The 24,595-nt window shown below is 41.1% G+C and overlaps 1 protein-coding gene and 1 non-coding gene across 2 annotated transcripts; both read right to left on the minus strand.

Moving 5' to 3' along the window:
- Nucleotides 1–5,311: 5,311 nt before the first annotated feature.
- Nucleotides 5,312–5,383, minus strand: TRNAC-GCA (transfer RNA cysteine (anticodon GCA)). Its single transcript has one exon. It is a non-coding gene; the product is annotated as a tRNA-Cys (tRNA).
- Nucleotides 5,384–17,309: 11,926 nt separating this feature from the next.
- SPINK1 (serine peptidase inhibitor Kazal type 1) lies at nt 17,310–24,385 on the minus strand. Its single transcript, XM_061423908.1, has 4 exons — nt 24,258–24,385; nt 22,522–22,553; nt 20,889–20,995; nt 17,310–17,434 (listed from the first exon to the last, which is right to left on the minus strand). Exons 1-4 carry the CDS (start codon nt 24,310–24,312, stop codon nt 17,389–17,391), a joined length of 240 nt encoding a protein of 79 aa, XP_061279892.1. The 5' UTR covers nt 24,313–24,385; the 3' UTR covers nt 17,310–17,388.
- Between the last annotated feature and the right edge of the window lie 210 nt (nt 24,386–24,595).

Genomic DNA, 24,595 nt, shown 5'->3' on the forward strand with positions numbered 1-24,595 from the left:
GTCTGACAGAATGTGGTCCACTGGAGAAGGGAATGGCAAACCACTTCAGTATTCTTGCCTTGAGAACCCCATGAACAGTATGAAAAGGCAAAACGATAGGATACTGAAAGAGGAACTCCCCAGGTCAGTAGGTGCCCAACATGCTACTGGAGATCAGTGGAGAAATAACTCCAGAAAGAATGAAGGGATGGAGCCAAAGCAAAAACAATACCCAGTTGTGGATGTGACTTGTGATAGAAGCAAGGTCTGATGCTATAAAGAGCAATATTGCATAGGAACCTGGAATGTCAGGTCCATGAATCAAGGCAAATTGGAAGTGGTCAAACAAGAGATGGCAAGAGTGAACATCAACATTCTAGGAATCAGCGAACTAAAATGGACTGGAATGGGTAAATTTAACTCAGATGACCATTATATTTACTACTGTGGGCAGGAATCCCTCAGAAGAAATGGAATGGCCATCATGGTCAACAAAAGAGTCTGAAATGCACTACTTGGATGCAATCTCAAAAACGACAGAATGATCTCTGTTCATTTCCAAGACAAACCATTCAATATCACAGTAATCCAAGTCTATGCCCCAACCAGTAACGCTGAAGAAGCTGAAGTTGAACAGTTCTATGAAGACCTACAAGACCTTTAAGAACTAACACTCCAAAAAGATGTCCTTTTCATTATAGGGGACTGGAATGCAAAAGTAGGAAGTCAAGAAACACCTGGAGTAACAGGCAAATTTGGCCTTGGAATACGGAATGAAGCAGGGCAAAGACTAATAGAGTTTTGCCAAGAAAATGCACTGGTCATAGCAAACACCCTCTTCCAACAACACAAGAGAAGACTGTACACATGGACATCACCAGATGGTCAACACCGAAATCAGATTGATTATATTCTTTGCAGCCAAAGATGGAGAAGCTCTATAGAGTCAGCAAAAACAAGACCAGGAGCTGACTATGGCTCAGATCGTGAACTCCTTATTGCCAAATTCAGACATAAATTGAAGAAAGTAGGGAAAACCACCTGACCATTCAGGTATGACCCAAATCAAATATCTTAAGATTATACAGTGGAAGTGAGAAATAGATTTAAGGGACTAGATCTGATACATAGAGTGCCTGATGAACTATGGACTGAGGTTCGTGACATTATACAGGAGACAGGGATCAAGACCAACCCCATGGAAAAGAAATGCAAAAAAGCAAAATAGCTGTCTGAGGAGGCCTTACAAATAGCTGTGAAAAGAAGAGAAGTGAAAAGCAAAGGAGAAAAGGAAAGATACCCATTTGAATGCAGAGTTCCAAAGAATAGCAAGGAGAGATAAGAAAGCCTTCCTCAGCAATCAATGCAAAGAAATAGAGGAAAACAACAGAATGGGAAAGACTAGAGATCTCTTCAAGAAAATTAGAGATAACCAAGGGAATATTTCATGCAAAGATGGGCTCGATAAAGGACAGAAATGGTATGGACCTAACAGAAGCAGAAGATATTAAGAAGAGATAGCAAGAATACACAGAAGAACTGTACAAAAAAGATCTTCACGACCCAGATAATCACGATGGTGTGATCACTGACCTAGAGCCAGACATCCTGGAATGTGAAGTCAAGTGGGCCTTAGAAAGCATCACTACCAACAAAGCTAGTGGAGGTGATAGAATTCCAGTTGAGCTATTTCAAATCCTGAGAGATGATGCTGTGAAAGTGCTGCACTCAATATGCCAGCAAATTTGGAAAACTCAGCAGTGGCCACAGGACTGGAAAAGTTCAGTTTTCATTCCAATCCCAAAGAAAGGCAATGCCAAAGAATGCTCAAACTACTGCACAATTGCACTCATCTCACACGCTAGTAAAGTAATGCTCAAAATTCTCCAAGCCAGGCTTCAGCAATACATGAACCGTGAACTTCCAGATGTTCAAGCTGGTTTTAGAAAAGGCAGAGGAACCAGAGACCAAATTGCCAACATCCGCTGGATCATCAAAAAAGCAAGAGAGTTTCAGAAAAACATCTATTTCTGCTTTATTGACTATGCCAAAGCCTTTGACTGTGTGGATCACAATGAACTGTGGAAAATTCTGAAAGAGATGGGAATACCAGACCACCTGACCTGCCTCTTGAGAAATTTGTATGCAGGTCAGGAAGCAACAGTTAGAACTGGACATGGAACAACAGACTGGTTCCAAAGAGGAAAAGGAGTATGTCAAGGCTGTATATTGTCACCCTGTTTATTTAACTTATATGCAGAATACATCATGAGAAATGCTGGACTGGAGGAAGCACAAGCTGGAATCAAGATTTCTGGGAGAAATATCAATAACCTCAGATATGCAGATGACACCTCCCTTATGGCAGAAAGTGAAGAGGAACTAAAAAGCCTTTTGATGAAGGTGAAAGTGCAGAGTGAAAAAGTTGGCTTAAAACTCAACATTCAGAAAACAAAAATCATGGCATCCGGTCCCATCACTTCATGGGAAATAGATGGGGAAGCAGTGGAAACAGTGTCAGACTTTATTTTTTGGGGCTCCAAAATCAATGCAGATGGTGATTGCAGCCATGAAATTAAAAGACGCTTACTCCTTGGAAGGAAAGTTATGACCAACCTAGATAGCATATTGAAAAGCAGAGACATGACTTTGCCAACAAAGGTCCATCTAGTCAAGGCTATGGTTTTTCCAGTGGTCATGTATGGATGTGAGAGTTGGACTGTGAAGAAAGCTGAGCACTGAAGAATTGATGCTTTTGAACTGTGGTGTTGGAGAAGACTCTTGAGAGTCCCTTGGACTGCAAGGAGATCCAACCAGTCCATTCTGAAGGAGATCAGCCCTGGAATTTCTTTGGAAGGAATGATGCTAAAGCTGAAACTCCAGTACTTTGGCCACCTCATGTGAAGAGTTGACTCATTGGAAAAGACTCTGATGCTGGGAGGGATTGAGGGCAGGAGGAGAAGGGGACGACAGAGGATGAGATGGCTGGATGGCATCGCTGACTCGATGGACGTGAGTCTGAGTGAACTCTGGGAAGTTGGTGATGGACAGGGTGGCCTGGTGTGCTGCAGTTCATGGGATCGAAAAGGGTCAGACACGACTGAGAGACTGAACTGAAGTGAAGATAATGATGCCAAAGAACAAGTGAGTGAATATAGGAAATGCACACTTCATTTATAGCAAATGAGTAAAGCAGAAGTTAGAAGAGGTAGGAAATGAAAGAGAACCTTCCTTCTGTCACCTCCCTCTGACTCCTGAGGTCTTGCTCTATGGCTCTCCTTGACAGGAGTGCTCCCTGAGATTTTGAATGGCTAAATGATGGTCTTAGCCTGTACATGGTCTAGTAACAATTTTCATTGTTAACCAATTTTACAATAAACAAAATTATTCTTCAAGGAAGTACAGTTCAAACACTCTGCAGAACCTACTTAGGTAAGAGAGTTTAAAAACAGCCAAACTCCAGCCTCCTTGCCCCCAAACCTCACTGCATTGGCATTGATGTAATTTTCTGCCAGTCTAAAATAAAAGGAAATGCCCCAAATATGGTGCAATAAAGCACATTAGAAATATATTCTCTGGAATAGGAAAGGGTTCCTTGCAGTTAAGCATTTGGGAAGAGAACCCCAGGTGAAAAGGTAAGCAGAGATGACAAGAGCAAATTAAACATGAGGGTACATTTGTTGCAAAATCTGGGTAATCATACGCAAATGCCATAAGAATCTTTGGAAAGAAGCCCTTTAGTTTGAATCTCCCATTAGCATTTATAATAGTCTTATAGGCCAGCGAATCAGTATGCTGCTGCTGCTGCTAAGTCACTTCAGTCATGTCTGACTCTGTGCGACCCCATAGACAGCAGCCCACCAGACTCCCCCGTCCCTGGGATTCTCCAGGCAAGAACACTGGAGTGGGTTGCCATTTCCTTCTCCAGTGCATGAAAGTGAAAAGTGAAAGTGAAGTCGCTCAGTCGTGTCCAACTCTTAGTGACCTCATGGACTGCAGCCTACCAGGCTCCTCCATCCATGGGATTTTCCAGGCAAGAGTACTGGAGTGGGTTGCCATTGTCTTCTCTGAAAGTGAAGAGGAACTAAAAAGCCTCTTGATGAAACTGAAAGAGGAGAGTGAAAAAGTTGGCTTAAAGCTCAACATTCAGAAAATGAAGATCATGGCATCTGGTCCCATCACTTCATGGGAAATAGATGGGGAAACAGTGTCAGACTTTTGGGGGGGGGTGCTCCAAAATCACTGCAGATGGTGACTGCAGCCATGAAATTAAAATATGCTTACTCCTTGGAAGAAAAGTTATGACCAACCTAGATAGCATATTGAAAAGCAGAGACATTACTTTGCCAATATAGGTCCATCTAGTCAAGGCTATGGTTTTTCCAGTGGTCATTTATGGATGTGAGAGTTGGACTATGAAGAAAGCTGAGCACCAAAGAATTGATGCTTTTGAACTGTGGTATTGGAGAAGACTCTTGAGAGTCCCTTGGACTGCAAGGAGATCCAACTAGTCCATTCTAAAGGAGATCGGCCCTGGGTGTTCTTTGGAAGGACTGATGCTAAAGCTGAAACTCCAATACTTTGGCCACCTGATATGAAGAATTGACTTACTGGAAAAGACTCTGATGCTGGGAAGGATTAGGGGCAGGAGGAGAAGGGACGACAAAGGATGAGATGGCTGGATGGCATCACCGACTCGATGGACGTGAGTTTGAGTGAACTCCGGGAGTTGGTGATGGACAGGGTGGCCTGGTGTGCTGCAATTCATGGGGTCGCAAAGAGTCGGACATGACTGAGTGACTGAACTGAACGGAACTGAACACATCAAGACATAGCAACACTGAATACAGACTCTTTGTGTTACACATATGGTATAATGCAAACCTTGGCCCATCAATCTTTTTTTTCCAGTGGCTTTGAGTAAATAAAGGCAGTACTTCTTTTGTAGGAGAATGACTCCTTCCCAGTTTTCCAGAAACATCAACAAAACCCCCTCTTGTTTGCAACAACAAGGATATGCTCATTTAAATTAAGTTGATCTCTGGAGACTGATGGACATGACTTACACCGAGCCTGCCCTGGGCAGCAGATACAACCAGGCGAGAACAGTAGGATGAACAGGTGAAGATTAAGATTTAGAAGCTGGGTCAGGTGATGGCCTAGGTCTACCTGAGACTTAGCAGAGAGAACCGAAAACCTTAGCTGGGATGAAGGGAAGTGAAGTGAAATTGCTCAGTCGTGTCCAACTCTTTGCGACCCCGTGGACAGTCTGTCCATGGGATTCTCCAGGCAAGAATACTGGAGTGGGTTGCCATTTCTTTTCCAGGAGATCTTCCCAACCCAGGGATTGAACCTGGGTCTCCTGCATTGCAGGCAGATGCTTTACCCTCTGAGCCACCAGGGAAATCCAGGGATGAAGGGAAAGGAGCCCTAAAAATCATTTGAATATTAATATGATATAGGCATAATTTGAGCCCTGGGAAATCCTATTCTAATGCCTGATTTGGTTTCACTCTGTTCCTTACTTTATACAATTGGGCCAATCTTGTCCTCAATGTCCCTTATAGCTGTTTTTCCCCTTCTTTTACATTTAATGTGCTCTCCCAGTTCAGGGGGAACAACTTACCCTTGCAAACCTTGCTCACTCACAACTAATTTCAAATGGTTGTGGTAGAGCACACTTCAGTGGCTTCTGAGGCATGGATGCATCGTAGAGGGGATACTGACATATACACCATCTCTACTCTGTGTTTTTAAAGGGGAATTTTAGGTGGGGAATTTGATGACTATTTAATGGTAGCAATCAGAAATCAAGGCATACAGAGGCAGATGCCTCCATCTGATGCACAACCCACTGTTTTCCTTTTTAAGGAATAACCTCTGAAAGTGACCCCTGAAATTCCCTTTGTTCTGAAAGGACGGGTGGATAACTACACAGCAACTTCATGGGCAAGTGTCAGGGCCACACTGGGAATCATACCTAGCTGAGGTCTTCCCGCCTCAGTATCCTGGGTTCTAAGAGGAACATCACTTCAGTGCAGATGTGTTGACAGTACAGGACTGTCAAGGACACACAGATCAGAGTGCAGAGGGCAGAGCTACCTGCTCCTGCTTTCTCCTTCTATCCCTTCTAGGGAAGTTCACAATTTCCTCTCCTGGGACCAAAGCGCAGATCTCTCACTGCTAAAAGGATCCTGTTACAGTGGTGAGTTTTCTCACAGTGGTAAGTTTTAGTTCCTTGCCTACCACTTGAACTGACTTCCAGCCAATGCTGTCTTGAGGAAGCAGATGCAGGGTGTTAGGGGACTTTGCTCTGTCCCAGCCTCATTCTCTTTCTTCTCCAGTAACATTCAAATAGAGTATTTCACCCAGATTCCTCAGAACAAACCAAATTATCCCTCTTCTCTCTTTCAGAACTTAACATCATTGATACCAGTCTCTCTCAATGATGTTTGCTTGAAAGTACTTTTTATCAGGTAAGTAACTTCTGGCTTTGAGTTTTTGAATGTCTGAGAGGAAAACTCTGTCTTGCTTTCCAAAATTATCAATTAGTACAGCTCCTTCTTCCTAGTTAGGTGTGCAAAATGCCCATTTTTGTTCCCATAGACACAATTTGTAAGCATGATACACTTCACTGTCTTCCAATAGAACTAGAACTAAATGTGGTCAAGATAGGTAAAGGCAGGAACAAGATATGAGAGCATCATTTACACTGGGCAGGGGTTTGGGAGAATGTTGGTGTGAAACAAGTGGCAAATCAAGCATGGGGACGACACTCTCGAGAGCAGTGATCATCTTTTCCTTGAAGATAACCCTCCTTGATGCTTAGGTCCATCTCCCTGTGCTTCAATTTCCTTTCCTCTCACCCCTAAGAAGCCTTGTTCTCACTGCCTCCTACACTGGAAGCAGAGAGAGGAGGGCAGCAGGCATAAAACCCCCAGTCTTTTAGTCTTAACCTTCCGAAGGTCTGGCTTTCTTTTTTCCATGGATAGTGGCCCTTTCTCCCATCCTAAATGTGCAGGATTTTATCTACTGAACAGAAGCAACAGCTCATCCAGAGATTCAGGCAACTTCTGGGAGATAAGACTGCTGTCATTCCCTTTCTGGGGCAGCTCTACAGGGAACAGAAAGAAGAGTAAACCTATAGTAAATGAAAGTAAGTCACTGAAGAAGACAGAAGGACCATTCCCACCAGCATAGACAAACATCACGCACTTTTTCATCTTTTGCACTCCAGTATTCTTGCCTGGAGAATCCCAGGCACGAGGGAGCCTGGTGGGCTGCCGTCTATGGGGTCTCACAGAGTCGGACATGACTGAAGTGACTTAGCAGCAGCAGCAGCTCTCCTAAAAACCCATTTGTATCTCTTTGTTCTTCCCATAGATCCCTTTTCTTCTTCTTCCTTTTCCCCTACTGAGTTAAGCATATACACCTCTAAGTTTAACCATTTAATAAGCTAGTGACTTTTTTGTTAGCTTTTATATGGATATGAATCAGTCATTTTTCTCCTGTCAATCTGTTATGCTGCTGCTGCTAAGTCGCATCAGTCGTGTCCGACTCTGTGCAACCCCATAGACAGCAGCCCACCGGGCTCTCCCGTCCCTGGGATTCTCCAGGCAAGAACACTGGAGTGGGTTGCCATTTCCTTCTCCAATGCAGGCAAGTGAAAAGTGAAAGTGAAGTCGCTCAGTCGTGTCCGACTCTCAGCGACCCCATGGACTGCGGCCCACCAGGCTCCTCCGTCCATGGGATTTTCCAGGCAAGAGTGCTGGAGTGGGGTGCCATTATAGATCAGTTTAATTTGTAGACTCCAGTTACTGAACATAATTGGATAAAGAAAAGTTGTCTTTCTCCACACGTCAATTTTTAAATCTCAATTTTCAGATAATATGAAAGCAGGAACCCCAACTCTTTAAAAATTTTGGTCACCACAGCATTCTTGATATAAATTAACTTTCATTTATTAGAGAAAGTGCTGTGTTTATGTAATACAGAATACAGAAATACTTAGGCCTCAATTACTCCCCCTAGGAAACTCCAACAAACACATAAAGATTAGCACACTTTCTTATAATTCAAGATTGACTGTGGTTATAATAAGAAAGGAACCAACATATTTTTATGGGAAAGTGGAAGATAACAGTTTGGGAGAGCAGGAAAAAATTCATGGGAGGCTTAAAAACTGAGGTAAACTAGGAATTTGGGGGATTCACCCCCAACTCCACTGATTCGAAATATCTGCAAGGTGAGGTTAGGCCACTAAAATTGTAAAGAAACTCTCCAGGGGATTCTCATTGAGTCTAAAATTTGAGAACCAATATCTTAAGTGATGTTTATTAAATAGGTAAAAGTGACAGATAAAAAAGGAATGCAGAAAGACATTAAGGGCTTATAACCACCAGGCTAAATTGGGACCTTCTTTAGTAGACAATGTGTAGCCATTACAGCTTTTTCATTAAAGGACTACTTTAATTATTTTGTGGTCTAGAAGCGAGGGTTCCCGGGTGGCACAGTGGTAAAGAATCTGCCTGCCAATGAAGGAGATGCAGGAGACACAAGTTCAGTCAGTCCCTCGGTTGGGAAGATTCCCTGGAGGAGGAAATGGCAACCCACTCCGGTATTCTTGCCAGGAAAATCCCATGGACAGAGGAGCCTGGTGGGCTACAGTCCATAAGATTGTAAAGAGTAGGACACGACTGAAACAACTAAGCACATATGTTTGCATGAAGTGTACAGAGTAGGAGGATATATTGGAAGGAAGACAGGCTGAATAACCTTGGGCAGGTAGAGCACCTAGTGAGTTATATTCAGTCATATCAGCAGTAATGCTGGGCTTCGAGAGGGTGGTATTTGAGGAAATGGAGAAGAGGGGTTAGACTTGAGAGAGTGTTTTAGGGATGGATTCCATTGTCCAAATTCTATGGAAAATTTTGTTGGTCTTCACGTTTTACCTCTACTAGATACCACTGATTTTCTTGGTGAGCATGCACTGGGGAAGGAGATGTGTGTTTGGCTATGAAATGGATTCACTGACCTGACTCAAATACCTGAGAGTGCTTTAGATGCCTAGAAAATCAAGAAAAGAGGAAAGGTTAGAAGACTTTGGAGAGACCAGGGCTTCTGCAGTGGCAGAGATCTTGAAAAAATGTTTGAGAAATTGGCAAGCACGTAAAAGGAACAAAAAGAGGGGACACTTAAGAAGAGTTGTATGAAGAAAGAATTCTCAGAGGTCATACCTTCATCTGATAAGCCAAGAAAAAAATGAGACAGATGGAGGGTGTGGGAATAATATGTGTGTGTGAGAGAGAGAGAAATAGAATGGTGGTGGTGGTGGTGGGGAGTTGAGCAATAATGATAATTCAGAGATGTAATGCAGAGGCCAGAGAGCATGGTAGGTTCAGGGAACCTGGAGTAATTACTTTTAAAGAAGGGGAGGCTATAAATGCTGATATAGATCAAGGCAGTAGCAGTTATAAGTGAGAGATGGATAGAGTGTAACATGACAGATAAGCCAAGGAACTCTGCAGTTTTACTAGTTATAACCCTGAGTGAATGAGAATCTCAGTTTTCTCATTCCTAAAATGAGGCTCTGGGGGTGGGTTGGGGGGTTGGGGGTGGTTCTTGTGGGAATTCAATGGGACAATGCAAGGGAAGCATTTAACATAGGGTCTGGGACATAGGATTATTACTCAGTACAAGTTAGCTTCTCTTATCTTTATTAATTTTCATTAACTTTACAAGACATTAAGGGCTAATTTACATTGTTAAGATTTGAAAGTTGATTTCTATTCAGCCATTTTTTGAGTATTTTAAAGTTCTTCAGAAACCAAAAAAAATTTATTTCAAACATATAGCTGTAAGTTTAAAGAAAAACACATATATCTCAGTAAATAAGAGTTTTAAAAAGCCCTGATATTTAGCATAAGCAGTTCAAAATATAATAACTTACTCTGAATATAGCTTTAAAGAATTACATTCAGTATGAAACTTCCTAAATTTTCACTGTCTTTCTCTCTGCTTCTCATTCTCTTTCTATTTAGGTGCTTATCTTTATTATTATTATTATTGTTTTTATACTACACATGTTTCCTCTGCTTTTTGCTCCTCTAATTTCCACAGGTATGCATTTTTCTTATTTTCCCACTTGTTTTCTTTGTGTTTATTTTTCTGTTTCTAACACAACTGTTTGACAACACAACTAGATTCCTAATCTGCCACTTTCTGTTAGTCTTTTTCTTCCTTCAACAGGGAACAATAAAAAGCCCCCCAAATAGTATTAAATTTATTTTACATGCCTTATTCATCACTACACATGCAATAAGTAGAACAGTCATCTATAACGTTAGGGGAAACACACTGAGTGAAACTGCCCATCCTGGCCAGGCACCATAGTAACCATTTTCATGCGTTGTTTTACGACAGGCGGTCTGAGTAAGGAACACGGAACTAATCAGCCACCATCAACCGGAAGAGTTCAGGAAACGTCAAAAGGAGACACCACATGTCCAGCCACCTCCCAGAATCCTCTCTGGCATCCATCTTGGTTGAATAAGGCGTGTACCACCAGGAAGGACTCTGAGTCAAAAGAAGAAGTGAAGTCACTCAGTCATGTCCGACTCTGCAACCCCCATGGACTGTAGCCTGCCAGGCTCCTCCATCCATTGGATTTTCCAGGTGAGAATATTGGAATGGGTTGCCATTTCCTTCTCCAGAGGATCTTCCCAACCCAGGGATTGAACCAGGGTCTCCCGCGTTACAGGCAGACTCCTTACCGTCTGAGCCACCAGGGATGTCCCACAGGGGAATCCAGTGCAGCAGCTATTCTCTCCAGCCCACTGAGTCAGAATGATTGGCTAAAGACAACCCAGAAATGAATCCCATCACCATAAAACCCAAGACTGCAAGCCACCGTGGCAGAGCTGTTCTCCTGGGTTCCCTTACCCTACTGCTCTCCACCCGGGTGCCCTTTTCCAATAAAGTCTCTTGCTTTGTCAGCACACGTGTCTCCTTGGACAATTCATTTCCGAGTGTTAGACAAGAGCCCAGTTCTGGGCCCTGGAAGGGGTCCCTGTCCCTGCAACATATAATATTATCATCTTTTTAAAAAATGCATGGCCACAAATGGAGCTCCTCCAATCTGTTTTTTGACCTGATCTCCAAATAGCCATTTTTATTTTTGATGTTTGTTGGCTTTCCAGTGAGTGTCTATTTGTTGAAAAGCAAAAATCTGTATTACTCCTTTTTCATGAACATCATTTTATTACCTCCATTTTTCACATTTTTAGCTAAAAGTTAGGTACTGCTTACATAATGAATGAAAACAAAGGAAATTGTTGGCAGTGTAGAGCTTAGGACATTTTTATGTAATTGCCTCCTTTATTATGCAAATACGTTTTATTTTAACTTAGTTGGAATAAGCAAAGGTTTTTAGGGGCTAAACTGGGCAAGAGAAATGGAAATAAAATGTTCAATGTTTTTCATGTTCCTATTCTTCAGGAGGCTCCATAAACTATAAGAAATCATTGACTATAAAAAAAATACTCAAAAAAGTTTAATTTCAAACAAGTTTACTTCTCCAATGGACAAAAATTTTTTTTGTATACTGTTTTTGTCTGATAGCTTTAAATTTCAAATACTAAGGGAAACCGTCCTGCATTCCTTATTTCTCCAGAGAAGGGGAACGTTATAATAGTGGAAGTTGAGTTTATTACCTTATCTTTTATGAGGGCCAAAAAAACCTTCTCCTTCCGCAACACTTATTCCCAGCCACTACTCTAGAGTTCTTGTTTTGGGGGTGTGGTTTATAGTTCTGGAATTTTTCTACAGTTAAAAGCAGAGAGATTTTAGTCTGACCTTGTATCCAGTTAAAGAATCTCTTCTGTAAGATAACAATTTAATGATGTAGTGAATTGTTTCTCCTCCTATCATGTACCAGGAGACCTCTTTAGTGAGCTCAAAGGGTTATGAGATGAATAACAACAACAACAACAATAGTTAATCCTTCTTGATCACCTAACTATAAGGTAGGCATTGTGCTGACTGCCCTAAGATGTACTTGTTATTGTTATTTTTAACCCTATATAAGAGATTAAGGAATTGAGACATAATTCTCTGCCTTTTTCCAGGACACATGGTTAAACAGTGGTGAAACTAGATTCCAGCCCAGGACTCTAACCCAGAGTCCTTGATTTTAACCATTATACTATTTGATTTTCTACTGAATCCAAATCAACCTCCCTTTAATCCCTATTCAATTAGTCTAAATTCTACCCTTTGGGGCCAAAAAGAGCATGTTAATTTCTCTTCTTCATTCATTTGTTTGTAAGAAAAAGAATATTAATCAGGCACCTTCTAGATGATAGATACTGTCTTGCAGCCTGTAATACAGCACTGAGAAGAGAGTTTCTGCTTTCATGGTGTTAACACTCTCTCCCTTAAATTGTTTGAAAACAGCCACCAGATTTCTAAAGGTTTGCCTTTCCTCAGACCAAAGTTTCCTATTCTTTCAACCATCTGTCATAGCACAAAGTTGCAAATTCTTCCCTATCATGGTAGCCTCTCTCCTCTAAACACATTTCAGTTGTAAATTTCTTTTTTAAATTAGCATATAATTGCTTTACCATGTTGTGTCAGTTTCTGCTATAGGACAACTGTGAATCAGCCAAATGTATACATATATCTCCTCCTTCTTGAGTCTCCCCCCGTGAGCTGCTGAACCAACCAGACATGAAACAGCAAATCAAATAGCAATCCACATGCTTTCTGATGGGTCTGTTAAAAATAAGGCAACTTGCCCCAAATGGAGTTTCTTAGGCTAAGACCCATGTCACCAACTGAATTAACTTTAGTTTCCATTCCCAGAAATAGAATCTTAAACTAGTGATCAGAAATTGCCTAATCAGCATCAGTTAAGTAATCTGCCTGATAGACCCCCACCATCCCCTAAAGAAAAGTAACCCTACAATACTCAATCTGCTTTTTGTCTAGTAACTTCTTGTCCCGCCTCCTTTCTGAATGCAAATGCCACTTTGCACTGACCCCTGGGGCTCCTTCTTAACTGCTAATTTGGATGCTGCACAATTTGAATCCATTTTTGCTCAAACAGAATTTTTAATATGCCTCGGTTTATATTAACACAGGTCTGGTGACTGAAGAGAGAAACAAGGAGACCTTTGACGGCCCTCAGCGGCAGCGAGCAACAGCAGCGAAGGTACCTGAGGAGTCCCTTGAGTCGCTGCTTCCTCACTGCCTCTGGAGGTGGTGGGTAAGTTCCCTCTAATCCTCCATCCATAGATTGTGTGTTAGGAGTGTTCACTGTTGTGAGCATTTTTTTCGTTTTGAGGATTTTTTTTTTCCCCACGGCCTGGATCCCCAAACTGGCCTGAGTTGGGTGGCATGGGACACAGATATAGAACTGTTTCCAGTGACAGACCTGGTCCGACCCCTAAACCAGACCCGGTGGAAGATCAGACCGGGTCCAATTTACGCTGGATTGGGTCCAGAGTAAGGCCTCCAGCAAGTAAAATTTTGTTTGAAGGCTGAACAAGCAAGTTAAGCTTCCCAAAGATAATTATGAATTACAACGGCCACAGTGGAGAACTTTTAAGCTAGAAAAGCTTATCCATGTATGACATGCCTTTGAGAAGATGTGTCCTGAAGAAAATGGGGTTTTCTCAGCCAACACTCACCATAAAGGATAGAAGCAAAATTCTTTTTCCTTCTTTAAAGTTCCTGATGGCCACTGGGACACACTACTCTCTCCAGAACCTGCAGAGAGGATCCAGGGAAATCTGGCAGGAGCCGGCCAAAGATGAGAATACTTGTGTGGTGCTAAGTTGCTTCAGTCATGTCCAACTCTTTGCAATCCTATGGACTATATAGCCCACCAGGCTCTTCTGTCTATGGGATTCTCCAGGCAAGAATACTGGAGTGAGTTGCCATGCCCTCCCCCCAGGGGATCTTCCCGAATCAGATCTCAAACCCCTGTCCGTCTCCTGCATTGGCAGATGGGTTTTTGTTTGTTTGTTTGTTTGTTTGTTTTTACCACTAGCAGCATGGGAAACCTGTAAGAATAGTTATGTGGACTTAAAAAAAAAAGGCATGATGTGAGAATTGCTAATTCAGTTTTATTTGGGGCAGAGTGAAAACTGCAGCCCAGGAAACAGCACCTCAGATAGCTCTGAGAAACTGTTCCAAGGAGTTGGTGGGGGGAATGGTCAGTATATACATGATTTTTGGTGAAGGGGGAATACATGCAATCAAGCACATGTTTTTCCAGAAAGTTTCTACTAGTCTCGTGAAGCCTTTGCTAATTACAGGGAACAGTCATTACCATGAAGGATTTTAGTGCTTTTCTTGGTATGGGGAGATACAAGAACTGGGCTCCTGAAATCATCTATCTGAAAGACCTGTCCTGCCATCCCCCACCCTTGCAACTGAGTGCTTCATTTCTGATCTTCACCCTGAATTCCTTTCAGGGGATGTTGAAGGTCAGCACCCGTAGCAGCATATAACTTAATCCTTGCAGCAGTAGATAGGTAGATGGCAAGCGCCAATTTGTAGTTGATACCAAAGTCAGCTGGCTCATCACTGTTTCTATCTGTGGTGCCTGCTCCAGATAGGAAGGTAGGTTTCATTTTGTCCTTTCCTTTCCAAATCCAGATTGGCAGGAAAAAATCATTTGTAAGAAATCAGTCTGTTACTGAAGATAAGGTCATGTGCCCATTGCACAGTGAGGCCAAACAACCAAAACATCAGAGTGTGGAGCAGAAACTTACTGGAGGACCAAGCAACAGGCATGAGGTGGCTTACGCTCAAAAACCCCAATTCTCTGATGCCATTTAGGGAGAAATTTTTATAGGTAAAATTTGGGGTGAGGGCTATAGTGTGTGTGATTCTCTTCTGATTGGTTGGTGGGTGAGATAACAGAGTGGTTCCAGGAACTTTGTGCTCAGCCTGAAGTTACCATCCTCCACCCTGGTGTGGGCCTTAGTTCCTTCAGAAGAACTCAAAGATATCATTAAGTGTATCCCTTGGAAAAGAGCCTGATGCTGGGAAAGATTGAGGGCAAGAGGAGAAGTGGGTGATGAGATGGTTGGATAGCATCAACAAATCAATGGACATGAGTTTGAGCAAGCTCCAGGAGATAGTGAAGGACAGGGAAGCCTGGTGTGCTGCAGTCCGTGGGGTCACAGACATGACTTAGCAATTGAACAGCAACAACACCCCTTGAGGAAGAACCAGGACTCGGCTTAAATCACTGAATTATAGTTTCTTGATCATTCTTCCTTTGTTTCTGCATTCTCTTACTTTCCTGATTGAATGTGCTATTTGGAACTCAGGGAAGGCCTAGGAGGCTGAAGCCCTTTTTCTGCAAATGAGAAATATGGGACAGGGAAAGGATTCCTACCCAGGAGGGCCCTCCAGGATCCCTCTGTTTCAGATCCTTGAATCATGTGACTCATAAATTTGCTTTCAGGTGCCATTAGTTGCCCTTCCTTTCTTTCCAGGGGCAGCTGTTTCCTCCTGTGTCTTGTGTCCCAAGAATTTGGCCTAGCAACAGTTAGGTTGGAGGTCTCAAAAATATGGCCAGACAGAAATGTGGGTTGCCTAAGTTTATTTTTTAACAAGTCAGAAAGTGAGCAGAACCATTAAATGTAGACAATCTAGGTTTATGTATTGCCTCTGCCTGTAATCTTCAAATCTCTTCTCTCCAGACCGTGACAATTTCTAGCATTCAATGTTTGAATCTGTTTACTAGAGCAAAGTTCCTTACGCTTAGCATTGCCCTTCAAATGTCCTCTAGCATCACAGACAAGATGCTGGAAGCCATCTTGCATCCATAATTTAACCTGGTGAGCTGTGAGGTGTGTTTGCCTGAGTCACTTAGTAGACCACAGCATCCCCTAGTGGTCAGATTTAAACCTCAAGCCATGTATATTCTGAATATCACAAGAAATTAACCTAAACCTTAAGTGTCATACAACTGTGTTTTGCAAGTGTGGGACAGATTTTATTGGCTACTCTTGGTTCAATGGGTGATGAATTCTCCATTATTTATCAGGGAACCTGATGCATCTCAGGGTCATCTTACCCTCTATCTACTTCTCCATTCTGGGCTACTTCTTTGTCTGAGCTTAGGAATTCAAACTGCTTTTCCTTCTCTATTTTTGTGATTATAGATATATTTTTCCTTTTGAGGCACTTCTTATTTCTACATATGCCATTTAATGTGAGCATGTTACCTAAAGTTTCTGTAGAAATCAGGAAGGGATAGTCTACCTGGGGTGATTGTGGTTTCGACTAAAATGCATTAGATTTGGAGTCTGTCCTGAATTACAAGCCCAATTTTGCCACTTTATTTGGTGGTGATATTAGTCAGGTTATCTAACTTTGCTAAGTTTACTCACGAGATAAGGTTAACTACACAGGGTTATTGTGGCTCATAGGTAAAGCAAAGTGAACTACACAGAGGCCTCATGACCATTTCATCTGTAGTCTTGTAGGTCTGAAGTCCCTATTTTTCACAGCAGATCATCTCTTGGGAGTGCTTTGGTGGCAAAAGTTAAATCAGAATCAGGTCTTAGTTCCTCTTTGTTCATCTCAGCGCAAACCCGTGAGACCCAAAAAAGCAAATCTCCAAGTCAAGCCAGAGATAGAGTCCTTGGGCTGCCAGAGAAAATGGGGAAGTCTCCATCACTGCCACTCATCTCAGTAACTAGTGGGGAATAGCCTCTGCTGGGGCAGAATTAAGGCTGAATGCAAAGGCTCCTCCACCACACAGCTGAGAAAATGTAACTCTTTTGGTTTCCTCAATGATTTAGAGCCTCTTTGAGAAAGTCGTGCCTCACCTCAAATCTACTGTGAGATATATGGAAAATCTTAAGACTGAACTCTATTCCACTGGACAGGCAGCATTTCAGAATCGTATGCCTCTGTGCCTAGACCAGTGCCAGGCACAACAGATGCTCAGTTAAATTCCAAGGAACCCTAAAGAAATTATTTCAGTCAGTGAATGGTGTGAGGCAACATGTTTCTGGACTGAGAGCTTTCCAATTGTTTCTTAAAATGCTAGTCTAATCCCCATGGGATTACGATATTTGTGATCGACTGCATCCTGTCATTTAATGTCTGCAGTCACATTTCCTGAGACAGAGTCCTCAGAATGTGAGGAGGATGGGGAAGGGAAAAGCATCCTGAAAGAAACCCTGTCCAAAATTATAGGATTGCTGTATTTTGTAAAACTCGGTTTATTTTGAGTTTGCCTCCAGCCTCTGTTCTTGGTATAATCAAACATGCCTTTGAGGAAAAAGCATATAGGAGCAACAGGACGTATTTAGATGCATTTTATTCAGCAATCAGGCCAGCCATGCATTGTAGTGTACTTATGGGATTTCAGAACTTAGGTTCTCAGCAAGGCCCAGATTTTTGAATGAGGACAGGAGTCTGACGTTCCCTGTAGAAGAGATTGGGGGAAAAAAAATTAGTTTAAACTTTGCTGAGAAAATGTGACTATGGGGGGAAAACAAGGAAAAAATTCAGCTTTATTTAAAATGAGAGGTTTGAGATTTCCTTCCATTTCTGTTTCTCTTATTCATATATTCATTCACTTATTAAGTCATCAAATACTGATTGAGAACTACTACCTATATTGAGAATACAACAGAAGGGAAAAATGTTCATCCTTATAGAGTTGACAGATCTAGCAGGGCATCATTAAAAGCCTTGGAATTAATCTTTAATCCATTGTTGCTTTTCCTGCTGACGTCATTGTCCTAGCCACCAGATTTCCAGCTTAGCAGGTGCCCAGGCTACTTTCGGATCTTTGCCTTAGGACTCTGGGGATTCCCATCTGTGAGATTTTGCAAAGGGAAATCATATCCTTATCTCGTAGGATAGTTGCTTTAGTTAGCATCTAGACAGAGCCCATGGTTGGACTTATTTTCCACAGCTATGCTGTCCATGACAGCTAACATGATCTCATATAGCTGCTTAAATTTAAATCAGTTTAATAATGTTAAAAGTCCAGCTTTTTGGTTACGGTAGCCACGTTTTAAGTGCTGGTGCCATGACTAGAGGCCTCCATATTGGACAGCATTTCCGTCATCGCTAAAGGTTCTTACAGAAGAATGCTAGTTTATAGAAAAGAATTTGCCAGTGTAGGTTGCCTGAGAAGATATAGAGTAATTAGAAAAAAAGTTCTTACTGAATATATCTGCCAGGAGCATAGTGATCAAGGAGATGCAAGCCCTTGTTCTTCTACTCATCTCAAAACTCAACAACTAGGGTCAGAACCTGGATCTAGTTAACCATACAATATATTAACACTTGTTTGGTGGTTTTGATGGGCAGTAGAAAGAAAAGCGAAATGATACATGAGTAGCATTGAAGCATATATATTACCACATGTAAAATAGATATCTAATAGAAAGTTGCTGAACAACACAGGGAGTTCAATGCAGTCCTCTGTGACAGCCTGGAGGGGTGGGACGAGGTGGGGGCAGTTCAAGAGGGAGGAGACATATGTATACTTACGGCTGATTCACACTCTTGTATAAACATTGTCAAACAACTATCCTCCAGCTAAAAGTATTTTTAAAAAAATGGTACTTTTGAAAAAGCCACATTTCTCTCTCTTGCTTTCTTAGAGAAATATAGGAATTATAGGAATAGAAGTACTTTTTTGGGCATTCAAATATTGCCCCCTTATTTACATATTTTTAGAAGAATAGAAAAAACAGGTAGGACTGATAGATTTTTAAAATCTAAAGAAACAGGGCGTCCCAGCCCTATGCTTATATTTTTCCAGTGTTTCACTCTAAATGTTAGGCCGTTTGATCTTGGCACTTGGAAGTCGCCCAAGTCTCAAGGCTGTTGTACTGCTTTCCCCTCCCCTTGGACAGAAATATGATGTTTGACTTTAACATCAATAACATAGGCCTTGAGAAAATTAACAGGTGGTTTCAACTTTCTTTTATAAGTTTTTAACGTGGGATTTTTTTAAAAGCAGAGAATCTAATGTTTTCAGCCTACAACTTTAGGATATTAAATATTTCTCCCTGGGAACCTATTTCCACAATCCTTGTTAAATACCAAGAATTTTCTGAAATGATTTAAAGCAGATCAAAGAGAGGGTTCATGATACAGTGAATTAGAGCAGTGGAATGATGGAAGTGCATGCAGTCATTTGAGCCTAAATCAAAGTCTTAACACCACATCAGTTCCAAAATAACAGAATTTTCTAGGTTCCTTGCGGAATCTCTTTTGTTTGACCATTCTACATCTTTATTTAACCTGGAAGGCTTTTGTGATACTATGAAAACAGACCACTGTTTAAATGACTTCCTTTTCATGAATCCTTTCTTGACCCTTTCAGTAAGAAGCAATCTGTCTCTCTCCTTCATTCCTATAGCACATTGCTAACACCCATGTAACGGCATTTGTCACAAGTTACAAGAAATTACCTTATTTGTGCTATTTTCTCTTAGTTATATTCACAAGTGGAGGAGACTAGCACAATGCTTGGCAGAAAGTGTTCAGTAGCAAAGACAGAATATCTGTGGCAAATTTATTTCTCTGAGCTCGTGAGTCTGATTCCCATCACTAGCCACCTACAGTCAGTTCAGAAACTCCACTGAGGCTGGTTCTCACATCCATTAAAAAAAGTGTTACCAAAATATGTTTTTGGTCACCTAATCAATATAATTCACCTTTGCATATTTTAGGACTTTAGTAAACACGATGATTACTATTGCAAAGAATGTTTTTTTTTAAGTATAAGGGAATTTGGGGTACATTGTGAGCTTTAAAAAATCCATACTATACTATATACTATACATACTATACTATACATACTATACTAACCTTGGAGTTTTTTTATCATAGAACTGACTTTTTAAAAAAATAATTGAAAGAAGCATTCAAACACTTCACCTCCTCTGCTGCTGCTGCTGCTGCTAAGTCGCTTCAGTCGTGTCCGACTCTGTGTGACCCCATAGCCGGCAGCCCACCAGGCTCCCAGGTCCCTGGGATTCTCCAGGCAAGAACACTGGAGTGGGTTGCCATTTCCTTCTCCAATGCATGAAAGTGAAAACTGAAAGTGAAGTCGCTCAGTCGTGTCTAACTCCCAGCGACCCCATGGACTGCAGCCCACCAGGCTCCTCCATCCATGAGAGTTTCCAGGCAAGAGTACTGGAGTGGGGTGCCATTCACCTCCTCTATTGCTTGGTAATTTCTTAAACACCTTTTATACTGCACCATATTATTACTTACTTTCTGGCTTTTGTTCAGTTTTTTCTTCATATTGGAATACTTCTCTCTCTTTCTTTAGAATGTCCTAGAGAAAGCCTCCAAACTTCTCAAAATCCTAGCAGGCATAATTAATTCTTTTTGATTTTGTGCTCTCAGAGCACTTTGCTTACACGACCACTGACCCCACTGTGTTAGCATTGAGCGTAAGCAAACTGGGAGACAAAACCTGGAGGATTTTCTTCTGTATCTCACATGTACTTAGGCTGGTACCTGACTTTATCATGGAAAGAGCAAGGATTTCGTACCAGATCTGTCACTCATTGCTAAGCATTATTTAAACTAACTAAATCTCAATTTTCTCCTGGACATAATAAGCTTAGTATTATTTACCTCATAGAGTCATTATGAATATTAAATACCTTGCACAATGCTTGACACAATGTATACTCTTCTATCATAATGCACACACACTTCTATATAATCTTTACAGATATATAATGAGAAAAAGATCAAGAATATTTGAGGGAAAACTAGGTATTTTGTTTTTCACATGGTGAAATTCATGTTATTGGCATATTCACTGAGTCTTAGATATATAAAAATCTGAAGACATCTAGCTTAAAATATATATTTTAAAAGAAATTCAAGCTTGTACTCACTTATTTCCCATACATAACAAGCATTCATTAGAATAAGTAACTCCATCTGTCCCACAGACAGGGTTATAGATCCTGGGACATCCGTTCACTTCATTTGTGCACTTGGCCTATAAATGGAATGAAACAGAATCATTTCCCATCATTTTTCATTCTTTGAATTTATAGCACAGTCTCTAAAATCTGCCTGAGTTGATCACCTTAAAAATGGATTGGAAGGCTGATACTAAGTGTTCTAAAGGGAAGAATCCAAAATTTGTGTTCAGAAAACCTGGTTTTAAGTAATGCCTCTGCTACTTACAGGCTGTGTGACATTGGGAAATCTCTTGGTGTCTCTGAACCACAGTCACTTCATTTGCCAAACAAGAATGATGTTGTCCTTTTTCCTACCTGTCTCATCGTGGTGTTGTGAGGTTTGAATAGGGTGAGTGAGAGAATGTTCAAGTTTACAGTCACTACAAGTGCCAGCTTCTCTCAGGTCAGCCATACCTTGAAGCATGTTCTTTCTTGCACACAGTAGTCCTGTTCCCTTGGTCTTATCCAAGTCACTTAAAGACGTGCAGTGCCTTCCACCTTTGGAGTTTTTGCACAGCCTGTTTTCTCTACCATCAGTAAGAACTAGTAATTATGAAATGACTTTCACAGGGCAGACACTGTCCAAAATGCTTTTTATGTATTATTATATTTAAACTTCACAACTAGCCTATGAACTTTTTTATCATACTTTCCTTCTAGTAAGGATAATGAAGTACAAAGGGAGTAAATCATCCCAGGTCACACACCTAATAATTACTGGTTCCTGGATTTAAACCCTGTCAATCCAGGTCCTGAACTTTAGCTCTTCACCACTTGACTCTAATATTTATTTATTTTTGGCTGCTCTGGGTCTTTGTTGCTGCACAGACTTTGTCTAGTTGCAGTGAGAACAGGCTACTCTCTAGTTACCGGGTGTGGGCTTCTCATTGCAGTGGCTTCTCCTGTAGCGGAGCATGAGTCTAGGGACCCATGGGCTTCAGGAGTGGCAGCTTGAGGGCTCAGTAGTTGCGGTTCCTGGGCTCTAGAGCATGAAACCCATTTGCCAATGGTTTTGGCAAACATGTTTTTTGCTCCGCGGCTTGTGGGATCCTCCCCAACCGTGGATCAAACCCAGGTCTCTTGCACTGGTAGGAGGATTCTTTATCACTGAGCCACCACGGAAACTCTAGGGTAAGTTGCTAATGGAATCAGAGCTTCTTTATAATACATCACAGATGTAGTAATTTATTTACTCATGCACTTTTGGTTTGTCATTGGCCTTCTCACTACATATAAATGTAATGAAAAGAGGACACTTCTTCCGCTGGTCTCCACTTAAAATTCGTGTCCTACAAGATAGCCCCACTATATATAAAAACCCCTTTACAGCAAACATAATACGACTACACAGAAATTGCCTGTGTATCTGAGAATTTGTCCCTCAACATAAGCACCTGTGGGGAACTACAATCACTACCCACGTTTAGTAGGTTAAGCCTTGCCAGCGTTCAAACTCCTTGTATTAACTTGAGGCTAAATTGAAAGGTGAGTTAGACTATGCTTTGGTTGGAACAAACACTTTTAGCCCCGGAGGTAAAAAAAATTACAAAATTGTCTCTACCTCTCTTCCCAGGATGTTAGCTCCACTGTTACCTGGAAAACATAAATCAGACATGTGAAGTTGAGTCTTGAATGGGAGAGGACAGATGTATTCTCATTCAGAAATTTCTGCTTGCACTTAAGTCTATGTTTTCTCTGCTGGCCTCTTTCACCACCTAGCCCTTCTTATTTCCATCTTTTTTCCTCAAGGACATCTCACTGCTGTTCACTCACAGCCTGCCTTCTGAAACCTCAAAAAAATTAAGCAAAAATTTGATTAGGACAAAAGTTTTGTATATTTAAGACAAGTTGACTTGTTTCCTTGAAAATAAAAACGATGTACTTACTGCTTCAGATGTCTCAGGCACAGAGCAAATACCTTCTGAATACTCACTGACATTCTAGTTAGCAACTTGTTTATTGATGTAGGAAATGTAAGTATCTATCTTAAGTTTATAGATAAAGATATGGAGAGTTTCTATAACCAGTAAAACAGTTAACACTAGCAATTACCAGGTCTTATGATGCAAAACTAACTTTTATATTTATACATAAGTCTTCTTTTGTAAGTGATACTAAAAAAAGTGGAATCTTCTGACAACTCAAACTTTGGTTCCCAAAGACCTCTTTTCGTCCATTGCATTGTGCTATTAGTTTAATTCACATTTTTTGAATTTACAGGTAGATACTTAAAATTGTCATGCTGCATTTTCCAGAAAATAGCAGGTCTTGATGACATCACGTTTATGTAGGATATGGTGACTCTGGGTGAGCTCATTGTAGGGAAGATGGACTAATTTGATAGTATTAGTCACTTCTTCTAAAGGAAGAAATGTTGGTCAGATTTGATTTTGTTATTAACAATCTCTGAGGTCAACTAGGTAAGGAGGTAGTTTTCCTGAGCTAAATGTTTTGAAAAGGCATAAGACACTCACAGGCCTGGAAAAGAAGGTCCCTGGAATAGTCAGAACCTGATGTGGTGAGAATCCCACTGGATTTTAGAATCTAGTTGAGTCTAAGATTTAATGAGCAGGTGATCGCCACACAGGTATCTATCTGTATTAATTGATATGCATGAGAAATGGAAAAGGGACCACCACTCCCATAAATATTTAGCAAATACAACAAACAAGCATTGTTCCTTTTTTCATAAAGTGTTGATTTGGTTTCTTTGCTAGATCTGATAAAAAATTTAACACGTTATCCATTTCCAAAGACAAAAAGGAAGCTGATGCCGATTCTGGGGGTTCAGATCGTCTCTCAGCATTATCAAGACAGTTTGAAGATATACACATACCATCTATTCAAAAAGAATATTTTTTCTAAAATTATTCTGTAGGTCAAAAGTCAAATTCTTAAACTCTGCCCTGTACACTGAATAACTGGAAACCATTGTAACCTATTTCTACAATTCCATGAGAACATAAAATTTGTAAATTGGCCTTAAACATGTACAGAGTTAGAAGGGTACTTGATGTTGAAATAATCCCTTCATTTTTCTACCATATCTCTTGAAGAGTCAGCTTCATTACCTGAAAAAAAAAAATTTCATGTCTGAGCACTAGTAAAATTGTTTTCCTGTGTTATGTTAAAATCCCTCTTTCGATATATAATTCTCATCTACTGATCTTATTTCACCTCCCTAGAACCAAAAGATCTGTCCAAGAGTAGACTCTAAGTCTTGAAAGTAATGTGCTCAATAAGGCAACAGGTCAAAAAGGTTTTACTCAAATCAGAAAAATAAGCAACGACACCTACCAGATAAACTCATCAGAACCAAGGCAGTGAGGAGAAAGATGCTTGCTACCTTCATGGCTGAAATGCTGGTTCTAGAGCTCAGTCGAAAACTGCACTGAACTTACACTTCGCTCTGGAACCCTGGGACTGGAAGGGTCATATAGTGTGCGTGGGCTTCCAGTCTCCACCTCCTGCTCTGCGTCACAGATCTCCTTGGTTATTGATTGACTCCGTAGTATAGCCTGTCCTCCAGGTTTGGGGCACACCACCAGTGTAAGAAAGGTGTAGGAGAGGAATGCCCTAGGCCTTCCTAGGTAAACGTGCAAGGTAAAGACTGTCAGGAAGAGATTACTAGTGGT

The sequence above is a fragment of the Bos javanicus genome, chromosome 7 (genome assembly GCF_032452875.1).
Source record: "Bos javanicus breed banteng chromosome 7, ARS-OSU_banteng_1.0, whole genome shotgun sequence".
In the NCBI taxonomy this organism is placed as follows: Eukaryota; Metazoa; Chordata; class Mammalia; order Artiodactyla; family Bovidae; genus Bos; species Bos javanicus.